Source organism: Ochotona curzoniae, unplaced genomic scaffold (assembly GCF_017591425.1).
Source record: "Ochotona curzoniae isolate NIBS_2020 unplaced genomic scaffold, NIBS_Ocur_1.0 scaffold_3208, whole genome shotgun sequence".
NCBI lineage: Eukaryota > Metazoa > Chordata > Mammalia > Lagomorpha > Ochotonidae > Ochotona > Ochotona curzoniae.
Genome location: NW_024467106.1, coordinates 13,825,879 through 13,848,034, shown reverse-complemented (window position 1 = coordinate 13,848,034; position 22,156 = coordinate 13,825,879). Strand labels below are relative to the sequence as shown.

The following is a 22,156-nucleotide window of genomic DNA, read 5'->3' as shown; positions in this document are numbered from 1 at the left end:
GTTGAGGGAGAACTCCAATCTGCAGGGTGCTTTGCAGGTTACTGGTATCACCACGAACTGAGTATCTGTTATCTGCCTATCACTATGTGGCCCCTTACACCTGCCTGAATTACTTGATTTCATTCAACAGGATCTTCCAAGAAATGAGTGACTGAATGTCTTTATTCACGATCCAAGCAACAAGACAGTACAGATACAAGGACAATTCACAACAATGGACGATAGCCAAGAAAATTTCCTTTTACAAAACACATATATTCTTTTTAAATTTGTTTAGGATTTATTATTTTATTGGAAAGCAGGTCAAATTTACAGACATAGAGACAGAAAGATGTTCTGTATGCCGGTTCACTCCCCACATTGCTGCTGACAGCCAGAGCTGAGTTGATCTGAAGCCAGGAGACGGGAGCTTCTTCTAGGTCTCCCATGTGGGTGCAGGGTCCCAAGGTTTTGGGCCACCCTCTACTGTATTTCAAGGCTACAAGCAGGGAGCTGGATGGGAAGTGGGACATGAATCAGTACCCATATGGTATCCTAACGCTTGCAAGTTAAGGATTTAGCCATCAAACCACTGCACTGGGCCCAAAAAACATATTCCTTTTGTTTGTGTGGGTGATGTTTGTAAGTTTAATTCATTATATTTTAAAACCACTTTCATTACATAAGAAATTAAAACAAAGATGTTTATGCATAACGTATGTCAGTCAATCAAAAGAGAATTCCAGTACAGTTTTTGGGATGTACATGGATAGCCATTACTGAAAAAAACAGAAGATTCAAAATGTTAAAAACAGAGCTACAAATAAATACAGCAAACACACCCAAGGACATTCTTGTGTAGGAAAAATATGGCCTTCCACATCCAGAAAAACATCAACAGCAAACAATAGAACTTTAACACTGCGAGGCAACATTTTGAAGCCCCAATACGCAGTGCTAATGTTGGAGCTTCACAATCAAGACACCTGCTTTCTGTCATACTGCTCATGCTGGATGAAATGTGTTTCTTCTATGGACCTCAGTCTTGTCTCAGGTGACACAAACAAACTACCCTAAGTATTCAAGATTAAATAATGCATGAAAGTTCCCAGCACACCCCAGCATGTAGCAAGTGCTTGGAACTTTTCCTAAGGTAAACTATTGTCCTCTTAGCCTTCTACTAATTCCACCATTCTTTATACTCCAATGTGGAAACCCAGAGGCAGGAAAACAAAAGATGCACCTCAATTCCAATCTCATATTTTGTTTAACCAAGCAATTTATGGGGGTGTGGGGGGGGCTAATGATTAGTAGTTTTCAATGTTTTCACACAAACCACAGCACAATCATGATAAGCCATCTCTGACATATACCCAGTTCGTTCAAGTGACAGATGACAAACAAAAGCAGGACAAGGTCCTCCCTAGCAGGCAGAATCATTGAGTTAATGGAAGAATTATTGCTTCTGAAATCCACTCCAGTCCTATTGAGGGGAACGTTCCAATTTATCAAAGCCAAATGAACACTAATTGCAGCAGTCTGGTAAGTTTTCCAGCCGCTGTGACCTTCATTGAATTTTAATCCAAAACAGATAAGATTTCCTTCCACACAAGAGGAAACAACACAATTAGCTCAAAATGACAGCTAGATTATGAGACAGGCATACACAAACAACACATGCTTGTCCACACTCACACACACCCCCAGTGAAAATATTGATTGCACTTGACTTAAAATTCAGCACATAGGAGGGAGACAGAGAGAAGGTAAATAAACCCAATCTTACATCTGCCTAAGCCTTCCCCCTCCTTCCTTCAGGAGAGAAATTTGAGAGGCGGAAGCCAAGATGGAGAAGGTGGCAGGCCGTGATGGAGACAGAATTTCTGTTAACTGCTGTAATTAATGTTATGTCTCATTGGGGAGAGATTAGGAAAAAACAGAGAGGGAAGGAAGAAAAAACAAGTATTATTTTGCTATTAAAGACGCCCTTGTGCTGGGGAACATGAGCACAGCACAAGTTTGAATTGGGTAATTGTGTGACTGCATCAGTGGAATTGCAGACAGCGTGATCACCACAATGAAGTGAAATACAGTTGTGCTGAGTCTTCAGAGTGCACAGCTCCTGCCCTCGGCTCGCTGTGCAGCAGGGGCCTGATGCTGAGGACAGTTCGCAGCCAGGGAAGCGTCAGGCTGCATGGAAATCATGGAGATCACACACACATACCACTGATTCAAGAAGTAGGCAAGGTGCTCTGTAACACCCACAGGATTTTTAAGAACTAAGTCACAACTGCATGCTGTTGGCACTGACAAGTGAAAGTGACCAAGGGAGAATTGGAACTTTCTTCCACGGTCCAGAGATTAGCCTGGTCTATTAATGCAGAACCCAGTAACAGGATGATGACAGAGTTGGAACACCTTAAAAAGGCCTACAGTCAAGCTAGTAGAGAAGGATCACTAAGACTTAGACATCTAAGATGATCCCTGGCAGTGTGACTTCAGAAGTGAGCAGTCTCTATGTAATTTTCGACACTGATTTTATCATGTATGGCACAGTTCTGCCATTGAAACATGTGCAGGTAGTGTATTCATATCACATACTTCACAAAGAAGAAAGCATTATTACATCCATTTTATAGCAAAGGGATCTGAGGCCTACAGAAGTAAATAACGAAACCAATGTCATGTCGCAAGTTGTCCTTGATTTGCTGTCAGTCCTATTCCAGAATGCCAGAATTCACACGCATGCATGTTACTCTTTTTATTTTGAAATCATCATAGACTTGCAGAAAGTTGCAAAGTTTATATGAAGAATCCCAGCATTAAATTTTCTCAAAGTGTATATGTTACATAGCCAAAGCCAGGAGATAGCCACAGCCAGGAAATTAAGAATGACACAGTATTACCAACCACAGCAGACACACTCTGTGAGCCTTACCAAGTTTACCAATGTCCTGCTATGGTCCAGAATCTGACCCAGGTTCCCACACTGCAATTATTTGCCAAGTCTTTCTCATCTCCTCCAGTCTGGGAAAGTTGCACAGTCTTTCTAGTTTGTCATGATCTTTTTTAAAACATTTATTTTATTTTTAATGAAAACTCAGATATACAGAGAGGAGGAGAGACAGAGAGGAAAATTTTTCATCCAATGATTCACTCCCCAAGCAATCACAATGGCCAGAGCTGAGCTGATCTGAAGCCAGGAGCCAGGAGCTTCTTCTGGGTGCAGGTCCCTAAGGCTTTGGGCAGTCCTCGACTGCTTTCTTCCCCAGGCCACAAACAGGGAGGTGGATGGGAAGAGGGACCGCTGAATTTAGAACAGGCACCCACATGGGATTCTAGTACATGTAAAGCAAGGACTTTAGCCACTAGGCCACCGCACCAGTCCATGGCTTGTCATGATCTTGATCCTTTTGTAGAGTGTTAGCCAGTTATTCTATGGAATATTCTATACTATGGACATTCCGTATTGATATTTTCACATACTCTGTTTTCTCATAATTACAATGCATGCACACTTCAGAAAAAAATAAACACAAAATAGCATTGTGTCTTTAACACTGTATCACACCAGGATTCAGGATTTAGAAGTCATGTTGCTGATGACATTCATTTTCACCACTTTGTTAAAGTGGACCCCATGGAGATACATCTAATCCCTGAAATTTGTAAACCTTATCATATTTGGAAATGACAGGAAGTTCACAGACACAAGTAAAAGACATTACTAACAAGCTGCTTGGCTCAGCATGTGAAGCTGTTGACCACAGCACTGGCACCCCATGTGGGCACTGGCTCTGGTTCCAGCTGCTCCATTTCCCATCCAGCTCCCTGCTGCTGCAGCTGAGGAGGTTGCAAAGGATGGCCCCTGGGGCTGTGGGCCCCTGTATCCATTTAGGATATGTGGAAGAGGCTTGAGGCTCCTGGTTTCTGGCTTTGGGTCAGTCCAGCTCCAGATGTTTATAGCCATTCGGGGAATGAATTGGAGGATGGAAGATTTCTCTCTCTCTCTTTCTCTCTCTTTTTAATTTAAAAAAAAATTTTTAAAGTCTTTTTAAGAAATATACCAAGGTGGGCTTGGAGCAGTAGCCTCGTGGCTAAAGTCCCTCCTTGCATGTGCTAGGATCCGATATGGGTGCTGGTTGGTATCCCAGATGCTCCATTTCCCGCTTTGCTAACTGCTTGTGGCCTGGGAAAGCAGTCGAGGACTGCCCAAAGCATTAGAACCCTGCACCCACGTGGGAGACCTGGAAGAAACTCCTGGCTCCTGGTTTTGGAATAGTTCAGCTCCAGCCATTGTGGCCACCTGGGGAGTGAATCATTGGATGGAAGATCTTCCACTCTGACTCTCCTCCTCTCTGTATATCTAACTTTACAATAAAAATAAAATAGAATATTCAAACACAAATCTACCAAGGAGAGGGCACTGAGCTCTTAAGGTTGTCTCTAAATCCTCATCAGACAAAAATGATAAAAGAGAGGAAGTAAGGATATGAATGGGCGGCCACAGTGGATTGAGGCCACCATACACTAAATCAAGCAAGGGAGGATTATCCTGAGAGCCATAAGGGAGAGCCCTGTCTAGAACTCAGACTTCTAACCTCTACAACTGCAAAAAAATAAATGTGCTTTTTCATTTTTAAAACAGGTATATTTTATTTGAAGGGCTAGTTATACAGAGAAAGTAAGACAGGTCTTACATCTGGTAGTTCGCTCTCTAATTTGCCAACACTACCAGAGCTGGGCTGATCCAAAGCCAGGAGCTTCTCCTAGGTCCTCAACATGGGTACAGGGCCCTACAGACTCAAGCCATTCCCAGGCCATAAACAGGGAGCTGGATCAGAAGTAGAGCAGCCAGGACATGAAGCAGCTCACATAAGGGATGACGGCAGCATGGGTGGAGGTTCAGCCTATTCAGCCACCGGGCTGACCTCAATTGCTTCATTTTTCTTAAAAATGACTTATTTGAAAGTCAGAGAGAAGGGGAGTGATCTTCAATCCATAGGTTCACTCCTCAGATGGCCCCACTGAGGCCAGGAGCTATAAACGCCTTCTGGGTCTCCCAAATGAGAGGCTAGTACCCAAGCACTTGGGCCATGTCATATTTTTCCAGGGCATTAGCAGGGAGCTGAAACAGAAGTGGAACAGCCAGTACTGAAGCAGATTCCCCCGTATGAAATGCTATTTTACCCACTACACCATAACGCCAGTCCCAATTTTTGTTGTTTTGAAGAGGGCAGCCCAGGGAGGCTCATGCAAAGTACACTCAGATTTCTCTACTGTACAGTCACTACCTTCCCTTCTGTACTTCATGAATATTCAAGAGGATGGTACCTGGAGACACCATAAATATCTTGTTTCTTCTCCAAATTCCACCGGTTAATTTTCGTTTACATTTGTAGACCTTGCCTGCAGTGATGATTACATCAGTGATTGCCTAATGGTGATTTTTCTCTCCCTCTATCTCTCTAGATAACTAATTGGAATTTGACTGTAAGGGAGAGCTAGCTCTTCTACTCTATTTAGTTAATTACATCAGTATTTGAGAGTTGAAATCCTTAATAATGTAGTACAAGGGATGCTTATGAAGTCCAAACACATGCGGATTTTTTTTTTTTAAAGCAAAAGAGGATTTTCTCTGAACTGCATGAAAAAGACACCTCTGTGTGTCCTATTTCTCCCTCCACTTCATTCCTGCCCTACAGCTGAGGAGAGTGGGACGCAGAAAGAAGCACTGAGCAGCATGCCTAACCTCCACAGCAATACAGGAACAAGCCGTGATGTGATTCCAATTCTGTATCTCCCCAGGGTCACATGATTGCCACCAAACCAAACTGCCTTGTGAAGACTGGGAAGAAGAAACAAGGGGAAATTGATTATGGGAAAAAACAAAAGGAAGCTCCAATATGAGCTCTGACATCGCCGCCCATCTTTCCAGGGGCCTCAGGCCCAAGGTGAAAAAAATGAAACTGAATTAAGAACTACCCATCACACAAATTCCCAAGTTCATAAAAGACAATTAAACGTGGGATAAGAGGCTGGAAATGAAGAAGGCTGGCATGGCCCCCAAGGGGACATTTGTCTTGACTCTCCTATCAGTCTGCACATCCCATCTTCACTTGGGCACCTGCCACCTCTGGGTGTTTTCTCTCACTCATCTCCAGCACTTGGCACTGCGTGGCCAACTCGCTGTCCTCTCAGAGCCCCTGGGAATCCTAGCACTGCCATCTCTGGTTATGCCCTGTCTGTGTGCCTCTGCCTTCCTCCTCAGAGCACCATACCCTTGGCGCCTTCCACTCTCCACTGCCTCCTGGACCCGAGTCCATCAGTAGCTCTAGCTCTGTTCTCTGTTTCTCTGCCTGCTTCTCTTCCATGTTCTCTCCTGCTGCTCCTGCCGTATGTTTTACTTTCCGATTCCTCTTCTCCTTTCCCTGCTGCCACTGCTAAACCTTTGTATATCTGTTCCTGCCAATTCTCCTTCATTTCTCTGCTTTCTGTAGAAAAAAAAAAAAAAAAAGCTGTGCTTGGCTCCTCTTTCTGCTTTCATTTATGTCTCTATCTCTGGGTAGTTTCTTTTTTTTTTTTTTAAAGATTTATTTTTATTATTTTTTCATTGGAAAGGCGGATATACAGAGAGGAGAGACAGAGAGGAACATCTTCCGTCCGATGATTCACTCCCCAAGTGAGCACAACGGGCCGATACTATGCCGATCCGAAGCCAGGAGCCTCTTCCGGGTCTCCCACGCGGGTGCAGGTTCCCAAAGCTTTGGGCCGTCCTCGGCCCTGCTTTCCCAGGCCACAGGCAGGGAGCTGGAAGGGAAGCGGGGCTGCCGGGATTAGAACCGGCGGCCATATGGGATCTCGGGCGTGCAAGGCGAGGACCTTTAACCACTTGCGCCACCGCGCCGGGCCCTATCTCTGGGTAGTTTCTTAATACCCAGTATATCAGGGCACTCCAAAAAGTTGGCTGAAAAACAGAATTAAGATATAAATTTATTTTGGTGTGGAAAATGTTTTGAAATTCACATTTTCCCATAATATATATTCTTCATGAATTCTTTGAACATCCATTGTATGCATGGGTTGAAAACACATTTTTTGCACCAAATAACTTATCTTTTAATTCTACTTTCCATGAACTTTTTGAAGTGGCTGCATATAACAATTTCTCAATAAATATTGGCTGTTGGCTATTATTCCCCTCTGGTTCTCACTACCTTCCTTTGTGCATATTATGAAGATTTTTTTTTTCAATGCACACCCTCCTTTGCATGGTGCTCTGTCCAAAGGTTCAAAGGCACTACCTTCAGCTACTCTTCAGGCTCATCTCTTGCTATCTCCAGGACATTCTGGTCAACATTTCTCATCCAGGCTTAGTCAATGTCTCAGACCACCATAACACAGGATGCAGAGAATCCATTTCAATCTTTGTCCTGTCTGTAAAATGAATCTGGGGCATATTCCACTGCTGTTTGTAATTGTTAGCATGAACATTTCCTGCCAAGGACTTCACAGTCTAACACTGGTTCGGCATCTGGCCAGGTGATATGCAGTAGTCTACATCAGGTCTCGGAGCATCCTGATATCTGCTTGCTCTCTTGTTCCTTCTTTCTTCTTGAGAAATCACACATCTCAAACGGCAGCTCCGCTTTGCACTGCGTCCCAGAATGTGACGGTGCACAGAGGAATGACTACAGCTCCTGGTGCGGAATATGTGAGAAAAACAAGACACTGCTGGGCCAGTCCCTGGGACTCAGGTTCAGCTGTCTGCAGAACAAACACTTACAGCCGACTAACCAAAAGACACGGAATCTGTGAGGTCTGAGATGATTTTAGTTCTAACATCTCTACTCTATGTATATGCTGTGGGCAAAATCTTGGCCAATGCTTTCATGCATTATCTCTGTTTGTGATTTTCCTTTTTTTTTTTTCTATGTCCTAAGTGACCAAATGAGAAGCTCAAAATGTTGAGATAACTTGCTCAAATCTCTACATTGGTATTAGTAGAGTCAAATGTTAAAACCAGGCTTCCTGATGATAAAATACATGCTCATTCCACTTCCTCACGGTGCGTTAATAAATGCCGTACAAAAAAATTTACATTTACTCTAGACAGAAGTCCCATGCTATTTCCCCACTTATTCCACAAACCTAATCAGAATTCGTGCAGATTTTTAGTGACTACATTGCTAAGGCAAGTCAGGCCAAATCTATAAGGTTTACATTTTTTTAAATTTATTTGTTCATGATTTTTTTTTTTTTTTTTAGAAAATGAGCAAATGGGATTCATGGGAATTGCTCACTTGTGTGAAAACTCACTTGGGATATTTGCATTACCAAACTCCATTAGGCTCTGATCTTCATTTACAGGTGGGGCCAGTGAGGCTGAGAGCAAAATGTGGTCAGCGTGCGGAGCACCTCGGAGCACCTCAGTGGCATGGTTGGAATGCCTGTATCCCAGCCACAGCTCCGATGTCCTTGGCTTTTCTACCAAAGGATTTTTGCAACCTTCCCATTTAAAATACCCCCCTTTACATATATTTTACCCAGTTGCCCGTCTTCCTTCTGAAAAGCTTTCAGGAGTCCTGGCCTGCCCTAATCTGGCTTCCATACCCAGATTGTCCATTGGATTCATCCTCTCTGATAGCTGAGAATGTAACCATCTGTGGAGAAATGAAATTTACAGAGGTCAAGAAGATATGGTGACATCACCAGGGTGAGTTCCAACTCAACAGGACTGGTGTCTTTGTAAAACTGGGGAAATCTGAACAGAATACAAGATGGAAACCAGAGCTACACCGCCACACCAAGTAAGAAACCATGATGGAAGTTGAGAAGAGGAAGGTCTTCCCTCACGCTGATCCACCAAAGCCCTTATCTTAGACATCCAGCATCCAGAACTGTGAGGCGATGAATTTCTGTTATTTAACCCACTTGGTTTTGTTACAGTATCCCCAGAAAGCTAATATAATTCCAGGTAGCAGAGATACAACATTCACAAAGCCAGGACTGTGTGTCAGGTTCTAGCACATGCACTTTGTATGACATTAGGTGATTCTCACAGTTCTTTGTTTCTTAAGTTCCTTGACTGTCAAGTCGTCACTGATGAGAGAGTGGAGGCAGACATGAAAAATTTGCTGAAGACGCATCAATAATAAGCCAGTGAAGGAACTAGAATATGGGCTTTGAGACATACTCAGTGTCCAGTATTAGCTATATCCTTGGTGCTTATGTTTTCTCAATGAAGAAGAACATTAGCCATAATCACTGTTAAACTGAGATCACTGTTAAGAACAGAATGAGTGAAATTGAGGACAATGACTGAAGCACCAACTATACAGCTGTGCTTTCTGGTATTACAAAGGTTGACTACTTTCTCCTACTTGTGCTTATCTATTGTTATTTCGCTCAACATGTGGTTCCCAGAAATAAACACAGATTTTGAGTCTCAGCTGGAACTTCTAGAAATATTGGTTCAGGACATTAATCTTTGATTGATACAAGTTAAAACATAAGAACACTTTCAGTACCCAGATCCCATAGTTGCCTTATTCTAGACATGTGATCAGTTTTTAAAATGTTTCTCTCTGCTTTATTTCCTTCCACAGGATATATTATTTTTACTGAAACGTTCATTGAGTAGGTAAATCATTACATGGTTAAATGCTTCAACCATTGTGTGAAGAAAGGAGTGACAGACTATGAATGAGTTAATAAAATGTAATGGTTGGGAAACTGATCTAAAGCTCATCATCCACAGAAAACTTTATTTTTATTTTTTAAGCATTTATTTATTTCACTTGAAAGTCAGAATTAGAGAGAGACTGATAAAGAGATCTCCCACCTGCTGGTTCATTCCCCAAATGAGCTGGGCTATCTGAATCAGGAGCCACGAGCTTCTGCCAGGTCATTCACAGGCATGCATGGCCCCCAAGGATGTGGAACACCCTGTACAATCTTCCCAAGCCATTAGCAAGAAGCTGGTCACAAGTGGAACAGCCAGAACACAGACATCCATGTGGGATGCTGCCATTGCAGCATGATGCTGGGATTGCAGGGGGAATTACCTAATGTCATACAGACAAAGTGTGTGTGCTAGGACCCGACACATAGTCAGTTGGTCCCTTACAAAAAGCTTTTAAAGTGTCATAGAGAGCAGACCTATTAAACAAAACTACCGATTGAGATGGTTATAATAATATCTTAGATTTATGAGCAGCTTGAATACTCGATATACATTTTACATGTTTATCACAAATTCACACATGATCCAGAGTCGAAGAAACTATAATAATCACATTTTCCTCTTAAAATCTCAGCGAATAGGACTCCTAGGTTTGCATACTCTTGAGAACAAGGAACTCACTACTCACTCATTTTATCCACTAATACACAGATTTAGAAGTCTGTACTACCATGAATGGGAATTTAGTCCTTGTGGTCTTACCACACTGGGGCCCGCCAGTACAAATCTGCAGCATTTTCTATGAGATGCCCTTTGAAAGAAAAATGTTCTCAAAAGTCTTTTCTTCTTTTTTACATCAAACCAAATACTTCCTTTCATCCCCTTTCTGAAAACATCGTATCATCAAAGAGACCAAAGAGAGAGGGAAAAAGAGCTATGATGAAAGATACTGATTTTAAACAGTTTCTATAGTAACTTTTGTGGAAATATTCAAGACAAGACACACCATGCCAAGATGAAATGATAGTATTATTTGAGAGAGGAAAGTGGAGTCAGATGGCTAACCAACTGCACCACAGCTGATAAATACTTCTCTTAGCAGAACTTTGGATCAATACAAAAAGTAAAATGTGCTTTGAAGCACCAATGTAGCAATGACAATAGCAACAAAAAACAAAAGCATTACCTATGCAAAGATGAAAGAAATTCCTTTTTAGAAGTTCTATTTGCTCATATATTTGAAAGCCACGGTTATACAGAGAGGGAAAGTCAGAAAGAGAGAGATCTGCTACCTAATGGGTCCTTTCCCAAACGGAGTGCACACAGGCTGGTGCAAGGCCAGGATTTAGCCAGGAGCCTGACACTTCATTTGTGTCTCTCACACGAGTGACAAGGTCCCAAGCACACGAGTCATCATCTGTTGCTTTTCCAGGCACACTATGACAGAGCTGGGAGCTGGATTAGAAGTGGAAAAGGTGGGTCTTGTACTGGTGCTCTTTCATCCACGCCAGCCTCAAAAAAGTTCTAAATCACAACTATTTGAAGTTTTGGGTTTAACCTCCAAGTGAACTGAAGCAGGTAAACTTCCCACTGTCTAAATAAGGAAATTCCAAGTGCGTCTTCACTAGTATTCAAGTTTATACATGCAGATACCAAAACGGAGTTAGTCGACGTGAGAGTCAGAGCTTGTGCTAACTGACAATGCTGTGCTCACCAGCACTGACAAGGCTCAAGCCCTGGCTTCTTCTCGCTCTGCACACGCAGGCAAATCACTCAGCTCCCTTTTCTCCCATCTATAAACTGCTGGCAAGAGGAAACTTTCTTTCCCTGACAAATGTCCAAGTTGAATCAAGTGTTTTGAACATACAGAGTGATGACTCCATAAATAACAGACATGATGAACCTTCATTCCAGCTAATAATAATAGCTGGCACTTTGTGAGCACTTACTGAATGCCAGACCTTATAGGATATATTACCATGCCAAGAACATAGAGTCTCCATTTGGAAAAAACTGCAGGGAGAAGCCCAGCTCCAGAATTCACTAGCAATGCAGACGAACAAGCTAGACAATCGTTCCATCTCCTAAGATTTTCACCTATAAATTAAAGACAATAACAATACCTAGCTCCCATGGAGGTACTAGAGTAAGAAAATGGAATAATGCATGTGCTATACTGTACCTGGCTTAGAGAAAACTTTCAATGATAACTGTCATTATTTTCATCGTATCATGCACTTCTCAGTGTAAGCCCATTTGAGACTTTAAACAAGAAATCCAAAATTTGATGAATAGCATGCTAGTTTTACAAATGATGAAGGATATTTGGCTGATGATATAAGGCTAGTAACACATATATTGTTTAACCTTCGAGTTAGCTTCCTCATCATAAACTCTGTTAACATACATTCACAGATTCCACATACATTGGAACCTCCAAGAATTCACTCAGGAAACCTTTTACGTTGGCATCAGCAAAGGAGTGGTCTCCAAAATGTAGGTTAAGGGCAGAGGTTGTGGAGTCAGCCTACAGACAGACTCACTTCACCGTTTAACTTTTGAGAGTTCAAGGTCACAGAGTTATTTAATTGATGAACGTTTCAGGTTTCTTGTGAAAAGAACAGTATCTACCCCAAGATTTGCTGTGAGGATTAATTACTATAATGTAGATGAAACAGTTTGGAACGGTGTCCTTCATTCTGGAAATACTCAAAAATAAATGTGACACAGAAACTGAGGTAAGCCAATCCAATATCTTCTTTTTCTTCAATTGGAAAGCTGTAAATGCTGTTACAAGGAAATATTTATAGCCAGAACTGTTGCTACGTACTCACTAGATATCAGGACAGATGTAGGCACTCTCAATAATTTCCTCTTCTCTTTTCAATAACCCTTTGAGATTTGGAGGGTTAGTTTTGTTTCCCAGGTTAGAAAACCAAGGCTCAGAGACAAGAAAGAAGTGCTTGACCTCACACCACCAGGAAGTAGGAGGAGGCTGAGTTCTCAGGCAGTTCTCTTGAATTCCAAACTGCTGCTTTTTTCTCCACAGCACCCTATCTGCACAGCTGGGCCAACAACTGCTTGGACACCAAAGCTGAAGCAAAGCATTAAAGATGGCCATCCACCCTGTCTTTGGCCACAGTTCGCGGAATATGATTCCGAAATAATAACAGCCATATGATGTAACCTCTGGGACTGGGGGATTAGCCAGGAATTAACAAGCCCAACAAACATGCTGTTCCCGCCCCAGGGAGCAGGGGCTGCAGTAGATCCCATCGGTAGCGGAATAGCTGCTGATTTCTCTTCACAGACAGGTCTAAGATTTGTGACGATAAAGGCGAAGCAGGCTGACAAATCCTGGCCTCTAACCATCTTTGAGACTCCCTGGATAATCTTAGTCTTCTCACAACTCAGCTCAATCATCGCCAATGATGAAAACTATGAACATCCAACAGAGTCAGAATCATGATCTGGGGATGTCTGGCCCAGAGCTGTCCTTCCATGACATGTAGCATTAGGCAGTGAAATCCACTGGTTGTCACATCTCTCATTGGAAACAGGGAGACAATACAAGTCCTCTTAAATGCTTTTTTTGTAAGGTTACTCACAGGAGGAAAATGAAGCATATTTTTAAAATTTATTTTATTTTTATTGGCAAGTCAGATTTTTACAGAGAGAAGGAAATACAGAGATAAAGATCCGCCATCCTCTGGTTCACTCCCCAAATGGCCACAATGGTCAGAGCTGAGCTGATCTAAAGCCAGGAGCCAGAAGCTTCCTCCAGGTCTCCCACACAGATGTTGGGTCTCAAGGCTTTGGGCTGTCTCTGACTGCTTTCCCAGGCCACAAGCAGGGAATTGGATGGGAAGTGGAACTGCCTGGATATGAAATGGCTCCTATATGAGATCCCAGCGCATGCAAGGTGAGGACTTTAGCCATTAGAATAGCACACTGCTCCTACAAAGATTCTCTTGTTCTTGGTGAAATGGATGAGGACAGACTCTTAGCCACAGAGAGGCCTGAACTCTAGGCCAAGCCCCACTCACGTAGATGAGGAAGTCTGGACAAAGTATAGCTGGCCAGAGAACTCAGTTTATCCGTTTGTTGAAGCAAAAAGGCATCATGAATTACCACATCTCAAACTTGTCAACTAAAATAAAAATCAAATTTTATGTACCAAGATCTTTTATCCAAGCACTTGGAGTATCTACATTAGATGCAACAGTGTACCTCTCTTATTAAACATGACAAAATCAAAGCAGAGAAGGGTTAAGGAATTAACCCTGAAATGACCCCGAGTTAGGAAGCAGAGATTTCCCACTGAGTCTGAGATTTCAGACTCACTTAGAAATTCTTTGTCTCACTGTCTACACGGTAGGCAGTTTTCCTGGAAGTGCTTTTCGCCCAGAGAGGCTGAGCTTCCACCAAGGGAAGCCTTGGGATTCAGGATTACCTGAACATAACTTGGTTGCATGGGATGAAACATATCCAGATTATGCTATGCTGAAGAGAAGAAAGAACAGATGGACTACAAGGTGGAAGCTCCTGGGCAGGGAGCATTCCAATTTCTTCCTTTTTTTTTTTAAGATTTATGTATTTTTATTGAAAAGTCGGATATACAGGAAGGAAGAGAGACAGCAGAGAGGAAGATCTTCTGTCCAATGATTAATTCCCCAAGCAGCACTAAGCCAATCTGAAGCCAGGAGCCAGGAGCTTCTTCTGGTCTCCCATGCTGGTGCAGGGTCCCAAGGCTTTGGGCTGTCCTTGACTGCTTTCCCAGGTCACTATCAGGCAGCTGGATGGGAAGTGGGGCTGCTGGGATTAGAACTGGTGTCTATATGGAATCCTGGCACTTGTAAGGCAGGGGCTTTAGCCACTGCACCGGGCCCTTCCAATTTTTTTTATTTCCTACGTTGCCAGCCAAATCCTGAATTACATGGAATTTTAAGACATCTGGGCGATAATGAGTTCACCTTCCCAAGCTGAGACCACTGAGCAAAAGAGAACAGTGAAGAGAACCTTCAATCCTGGCGAGACCGTCTGATTTAGAGGAACTCTAGGAATGGAAGAAAAAAGCACACAAAAGGCTCTTTTATAATTGAGATAATACTAACTAGGCTATTGAGTTAGGGGAGAGATGTATGTACATAAATACCAAGCCACCATCAAGACAATGCTTAATAAATATAAACGGAAACTGAGCCATAATCTCAAACATTGAAAGAACTCAAATAGCTACAACCTCACTCCCCAACATCAGGTAGCCCCATGCCTCACATCCAATGATGAACTCAGCAAATACCCTGAATGCTTGAAAACTTGCACCCAAAGTCAGCAAGCAGGCACCCACTTTTGCTTGACATGTGGCTGCATCATTTGCTAAATATATCCATGAAAAATAGTCTATCACACCCATTCCACAAATAACACAAAGGCCTTGATTTGTTCTCCCACGTGATGAGCATCCGTTAGGTCCAAAATTAACGAATGCTGCTATGTAGCTGGAGTATGTATGTTTTTGCAAAAAGAAAAGAAAAAAAAATCTTCTCAGTTCTTACTCAGCCCTATTCGGAACTTCTCATGCACAATGGTAGTTAAAGAAGGGCAAGGAAATAATACTGATACCCGACGACAGTACCCTTGTGTTGTCCCGATAAGTAGTTCTGAGTATTGAAGAGAAGGAGGAGACGAAAGGGTGTGATGGAGCTGCATTTGGGTGACTGACCTTCTACCAATTATCTCACCTCTTAGCCACACTGTTCTCATAAATGGCTGGGAAGCCATTGGCCCTTGTCCAGCAGTTGGCAGAATTGTGCTGAAGGAGGAAAGGAAAAAATGATAAAACAGGGGGTTTGAGGATATTGGAGCTTCTGGGGAATGTCAGGTGTTACTATCACCAGACTTCTTCCTGAGCCCTGCACCTTACACACTTGACTCACTTCCTGTTTCTTAATTTCCTATCTATTGTACAAAGGCATTAATTATAGCTTTCTGAAGAAACCTTTAATATGCACCTACATCCCTTTTGGACAACCACTCAATTTTAGCTCCAATAACTTACGCAGAGGAGAAAGACGACTCAGAGAGTCTGCACCTCTATGTGCCCATAACTTCATCTCTAATATGGAGGTGACATGCTGGAATTCATGCATTCCTGGCAAGAGTACAATAATATAATTTCCAAAAATATACTCAGCACAGTCCTGGGTACATGGTAGGTAGTTAATAAATTCTGGAAGGCCTGGCATGGTGGCCTAGCGGCTAAAGTCCTTGCCTTGAACATGCTGGGATCCCATATGGGTGTTGGTTCCAATCCGGCAGTTCCACTTCCCATCCAGCTCCCTGCTTGTCACCTGGGAAAGCAGTCAAGGACGGCCCAAAGCCTTGGAACCCTGCACCCGTGTGGAAGACCCGGAAGAGGCTCCTGGCTCCTGGCTCTGGATCAGCACAGCACTGGATGTTGTGCTCACTTGGGGAGTGAATCATAGGACGGAAGATCTTCCTCTCTGTCTCTCCTCTTCTCTGAATATCCGACTTTGTAATAAAAATAAATAAATCTTAAAATAGATAAATAAATCTTTAAAAAAATAAATTCTGGAGTTGAAAGGCAACCATATATGTAGGACATAGTACAGACCTTGCATCTAGACACACATGGGTTCAAATACCCAAGAACATCTTCAACTCTTATTAGCTATGACCTTGGGTAGGTTTTCTCTCCCCTTTCCCCCAGGAATTCATAACTATTATGGGAGGGCAATGGAGGGACTTTTTTTTTTGCAGCTGCACTGGCTATGTCCAACCCACCTCCAGGGGCCTTCCTGTGGTTGTTTTGAGGTATAAACTATCTGACACATCAAGAGCACTTGGAAAAGGGCAGCCTGTTCGGGTTTTATTCCAATTTTGTTTGTTCAGTCATTCTCAGAAAGGCCAGTTGTATTTTGGAGTATTGAACCTCAGCCCTCAGCAAAGCAGGCCATGCACGTGACGGATGTTAAACAGCTATTCCCAGAGATGTCAGCCAAAAGGCCAAGGAGTTGGAGACCCTCTCTTTTCCCCACTGAAGTACAATTAGTTTGTCACAGCTGACAGATGATGGATGTGTATGCATCACTCTAAGTGACACCACAGATTTATCTGACCTTCCGTTTATCACTCTAACCTCTTGCACCGTGTCAACTCCTTCTTTCCATTTGCTGACAAACTCATACCTCCCAATCTTCCTCCTTGCTCATCCCAGCCCGCATCAGCCTCCACTCACTCACCATCACAGAAATGTGAAGAATGTGCATCTGCTCCTCGACAATCTCCGATGGTTCCTGGAGTGTGGGGGCGGTTGCCCGGGCCAACTGCCCAGAGCTGCTCAGGGACACGTGGAAGTACAAGGTGCCATTCTCCAGCCACTGCTGTCTCCAGTGCACCAGTGAGATGTCCGCCGCAGTGCCCGACATCTCTGTAAGACAAGACCCAAGGGGCTAGGTGAGCTAAATACCTGGCTTCAGAGCTCCAAAGAGGAATAGAATCGAGAAGGCAACTACACTGTGCATTTCCCTCCATGGAGACTATGAGCCAGGAATCATCATGGCCTTCTAGATGTGAGTCACCTATAGCCAACATTCACTCCAAATCAGAGGGTGGCAGAGGCAGGCTTTAAAGCCAGGTCTACTCAGAGCCCTTTATGCAACACCATGTATATTACAGTAATCCATTTCACTCCAAATACATAATGGATCTAAACAAAAAGGTAATTTTCCTTACTATTCCTACAAAACTAGAAGAAGATAAAGAAGAAGATTATGACAAAACAGGTCTTCATGGAGAGAATTTTTCAGAAACAGATCTGGACGACTCATGACCAGATCATAGAGCTAGGAAATCCCAAGAGAACAGCAGGCTCAGTCAAGGTACTCCAGGCTTATCCTACACAAGAAGGAACTTGACAAGTGGTCTTCTGAACCTATTCCTCTTGTCTTGATGGAAGAAGCTTCAGATTTTATAGTATATAGACTACAATCTCAAGTCATTAAACTTGGCGCAAAAGTGTCTATAGTATAAAAATACTGGAGAAACTCCAATCCATTGTTAGTCAATTACAAAATCAAATTTCTATGTCTTAACTCTGTTAAATATGTTTTGGATTATTGTTTTTGGAGGAAGGGGTCATGGCTTGGATGCATACATCTCATACTGCTGTGCTAAGTCCTGGCTACTGAGCTTCTAATCCATTTTCTGGCTAATGCTCCATGATGGCTCAAATGCCTGAGCCCCAGAAAGACACAGATGGAGTTTTTGACTCTTTGATTCATTCTGGCCCAGCCTAGGCTATTTCAGGCAGTTGGTGAGTTAACCAAAAAGTGGACGATCTCTCCATCTCTCTCTCTACATATCACTGTACCTATCAAGAAGATGAAACAAACACTGAAAACATGACCATGTTACTTTTTAATATGATCACATCAACATCATTTCTTTGCAGGAAGTGGAGCAGTGGCATAAGGCACCAAAGATGGCGCTGTACTTACATCTTTCCACAGTGTCGTCTCCTCTACTAAAAGAACATGTTTCTGTTGGGTAAGGATTTGACACAGCGCTTAAATGCTGTTTGGGATGCTCACATTTTATTTCAGAGTTCCTGGATCCAAAAACTAGCCCCACCCCTGACTCCAACTTCCTGCTGATACATATTCTGAGACAGCAGGTGATGACTTAGGTAGTTGGGTCTCAGTCACCCATGTGTTGGAGATAGACCAGGTTCTTGGCATCAGTCTGGTCTAGCCCCGGTTGTTGAGAAGGGAATCAGCAAGTATGAAATAGTTCCTATTACTGTCCCTCCCCATTCCTTCCTTTGCCTTCCCATCTCTCTCTCAAATAACTTTTTTTCTTAACACAAAAAGAATGTCTCTGGAAATGTCCTAGATGACAAAGCTTTCAGTACATTTACGGCCCAAGGAAGAAGGAGTAGGGTTCTCAAACAACTACCATGCCTACCCTCAAGTGAGAGTTCCCACACAACTAATTTTAAGATATGGAGTCTGCATTCATCAGCAGACAAGATAGGCTTTGTCATGTCTGAGGCTGGCAAGTTTCCACTCCCTTCCTGCGCATGAGCTTGAGAGCATTGTACAGCCCCCCAGAACTTGTATGCATTCACACATGTACTTGAGGAGAACTGAGAAGCAAGCCGAAGTTCTCTTTATCCACATCAGCTCTTTTTATTTCCACTGAAGTCCCATCACATCTGGCAACACTGAAAGCCAAAGAAGCACCTAGAATAAATGAGGGAAAGACTACTCACCTAATTGTAGTGAACTGTCTTAATAAGGTCCATTCCCAAAAAACATTAACAGCTTAAGGTTCACAGTGAAAAAAGCCTATGGGACAAAAGCATCTGGCATTGAAGGCATGCTAAGAAAAGTATTAACTGTGAATTTCTAAGTCAGGCATTGATTTATTTCCCTTCAATGGTCTGAAAAAAAAAAGAAGCCTTGATATATCTTGGGCTCTCTGGTTTTCTCCCCAGGCCTCACCTGACCCAGCAGGAAATGCTTTAAAATCACTGCAGGTTCAGTTCTTCTTAGCTCCTCTATTCTGGCCACCTGGACAAGGCCCTATCCTCTTTTACCTGGATTACTGCAAGGGGTTCTCAGTGTCGCAGTCTACTTCATTCCGTCTACTCTAAACTGTAAACCAGAATTCCAGCACATCATATATCATCTCACAGCACTAAATGCACCTCTCTAAATCTTTCAGGGTTTTCTACCTCATTCCAAGTAAGACGTAAAGTGACCATAACATTATTAATCCAAACGATCACATGCTTAGGGTTTCTTTGTGGTTCAAAGACTTACACAGGCTTGTAAAGTACCACAAGAGTTCATCAGCTCTTCTAGTATCTGCAACCAGGGGAAGATGCTGCCTGGGCAACTCCCAGCACCTCATCTCTCTCTTGAGCTGGGGTGTTCTGCACTTCCACCAGCCCCACTCCCAACCTCTCAGCACATGAGGCCTTGGCATGAGTTTCCCTGGCATCCATCCAGCTGGGCCACAGCAAGGTTAAGCCATTATAGTAAATGATCTCACTCAGCACCTCACGTGTTTCTCAGCACCAATACCCAGGAACCCCAGAGAAGAGCACCACTAGAAATGGTGGTGTCTAATTCAACAGCTAAAGAAGAAGCATCTACGTGCTGCTGGCTGAGCAGGCACTGAACATGTTGAGGGTCCCTGGAATAGAAGAAAGCTAGAAGACAGAAGAAAAGTCCCAAGACAGGCCACATCTGGCTAACATAAGATGGAGGCATAGTAAGCAGAGGGAGGAAATCTGAGTGCCTTATTCCTGGAGGCTCATTCTAGCCTGTGCTTGAAATCTAACCATGAAAGAGGCTTTCCTTCCCCCAAGTTCAGGTTTGAAAACAAGACAGTCAGACAGTCAGACCTCTAACTTGTTAAAGATCACTGGTAAATTTGCACACAGCCAGACCTGGTGAATTTCCGGTTCATACAATTTCCACTACGCCAGTTACACTTACAATGTCTCTTGTTCCTTGACTGAATTAGCCCATGAACCAAAAACTAGATTGAGCTCTTTGTTTGCTGCAGCGATGAGTGCACAGTCAGCAGACAGTGCACGTTAAATGATAATAACAGTGTGTGAAACACAGTAAATATTGAATCACAGAGAATAGCTCTGGACTGACTCTATTACAAAGAAAAGAAACTGCTGTTGAGGCAGAGCGAGGCAGGGGCCCCAAGAATCCAAAAAGACTACTGCTTCTGTAAAACCAGAACCCTTGATCATTCACTCATTCACTGTTACACTCATTCATTCACTTATTTATGCACATATTCTTTCACTCAACATTCTTTATCAAAGACCTACTCATTTCCAGGAAGACATGAAATAAAGAGAGACATAGCTTTGCCTTTAAAAAGCTCCCAGTCCTCTAACAGTTGAAGGTCTTTCTGCCTCCTGTCCCCTACCCAAAACTTTTTTCATGCTTTGTGTGCACACACACACACACACACACACACACACACACACACACACACAGTATATTCACCATTCCTGAAAAAAAGGTGCTGTCGACACCTTCTCCTTCCATCATGTCTTCATCAGATGCTCCAGCACTGTAGGCCCTCACAATTATTCCCTGAACAGGCCAGCCTTACTCTTATCTCAAGATATCAGCACTTTCTGCCCAATATTCCTGGAGCTCTTCTACCAGAGCTTACAAGCTAGCTTCTACTCAGTATTTGCTCTTAACCCAAACAGCACCTGCTTAGACACTTAGACATTCAAACTAAAGTGCTTCTCTGTACACACCCAATCTTTTATATCCCTTTACAAAAATTTTCCACAGCACTTACCACTAGTAGAAATTTCTCTTACGTGTTTACTTAAACATGTGTTTATTACCAGTCCCTCGGGAAAGTAGGGACTTCACATGTCTTCTTTATTGCCATCTCAGAAGCTCTCTGGAAAATGCTTGGCACATAATAGGTGCTCAGTAAATAATTACTTAACTGCTGCAATACTTGTGGACACAGACACAGGTGCTTACAGAGATCCAGAATAAGATAATGGAGATCACAAAAAGGAGAATTCAAAGAGTGTTAAGTCTTCTCAGAGGAAATACAGAAAAAGAAGTAAAGGTCTACTGGGGATTCAGAGATGAGCCTAGTCCTTCCCAGCTTGCAGACAGAGAATTATATGATGTGGTACTTTAATCAGTGCAGAGTTTGAACACATTGATGCTCCTTGGAGGACCAGAGGAGGCTGAGATCAGATGGATATGTTGAGCTGCAAGCCACAGGTTCATGTACAAATGCAGGCAAAGGTCAAGTAGAAAGGGTAGTTCAGGCTTGGCATTAAGAGCTTGTGCTACAGTGTATATTTTATTCATTATGTAGTAGGGAATCAGTAGAATACACTTGATCAGAGAGCCAATTCTCCGTCCATTAAAATCGGGTCAAGAAAATAGTAGCATGACTAAAGCTAGCTCCTGAAATCCCTGCTGATTGATTTTCCAATTGCATTTTCTCTCTCCTCTTCCCCTACTCCTTCCATATAAACATTTCATTGAAGTCTTCAAGTCATATTACAATCAAACTTACAGCAAAAGGAGGACTAAACGCATTTGGTTGGGAACCAAGACGATTCCCATAAAGGCAGATTATGCTGACATGATGAATATAAAATGAAACAGCAGATATTAAAGTGGGAGAATTGGTACACCATGCCTTGCGGCGGTAGGCTGGCTCCAGTGCCTGCCTCCCTCCCATCCAGGATAGCTTGGCTTTATATTGGAATCATAAAGAAACACAGGGATTGCCTTTTCACCTTTCTCTATTCTCCATCTGCCAGGGGCTGCAAATTTTGAAATATTCAACAGGCTCAAATCCCCTCAACCGCACAGTGAAAACCAAGCAAGAGGATCAGCCTTCATCAGTAATTCTGGGTGGACAGCCATCCTGCCTCAGCAGCCAGGATGC

At 42.9% G+C, this 22,156-nt stretch overlaps 1 protein-coding gene across 1 annotated transcript in view; it reads right to left on the bottom strand.

Annotated features, from left to right (window-relative positions):
• The window catches only part of ASTN2 (astrotactin 2), a 936,573-nt gene that overhangs the window by 784,924 nt on the left and 129,493 nt on the right, over positions 1–22,156 (bottom strand). The window contains exon 2 of the mRNA XM_040963108.1: positions 16,930–17,117. Coding sequence (XP_040819042.1) covers positions 16,930–17,115 — 186 coding nt within the window. The 5' untranslated portion in view covers positions 17,116–17,117. The remainder of the gene's footprint in view (positions 1–16,929; positions 17,118–22,156) is intronic.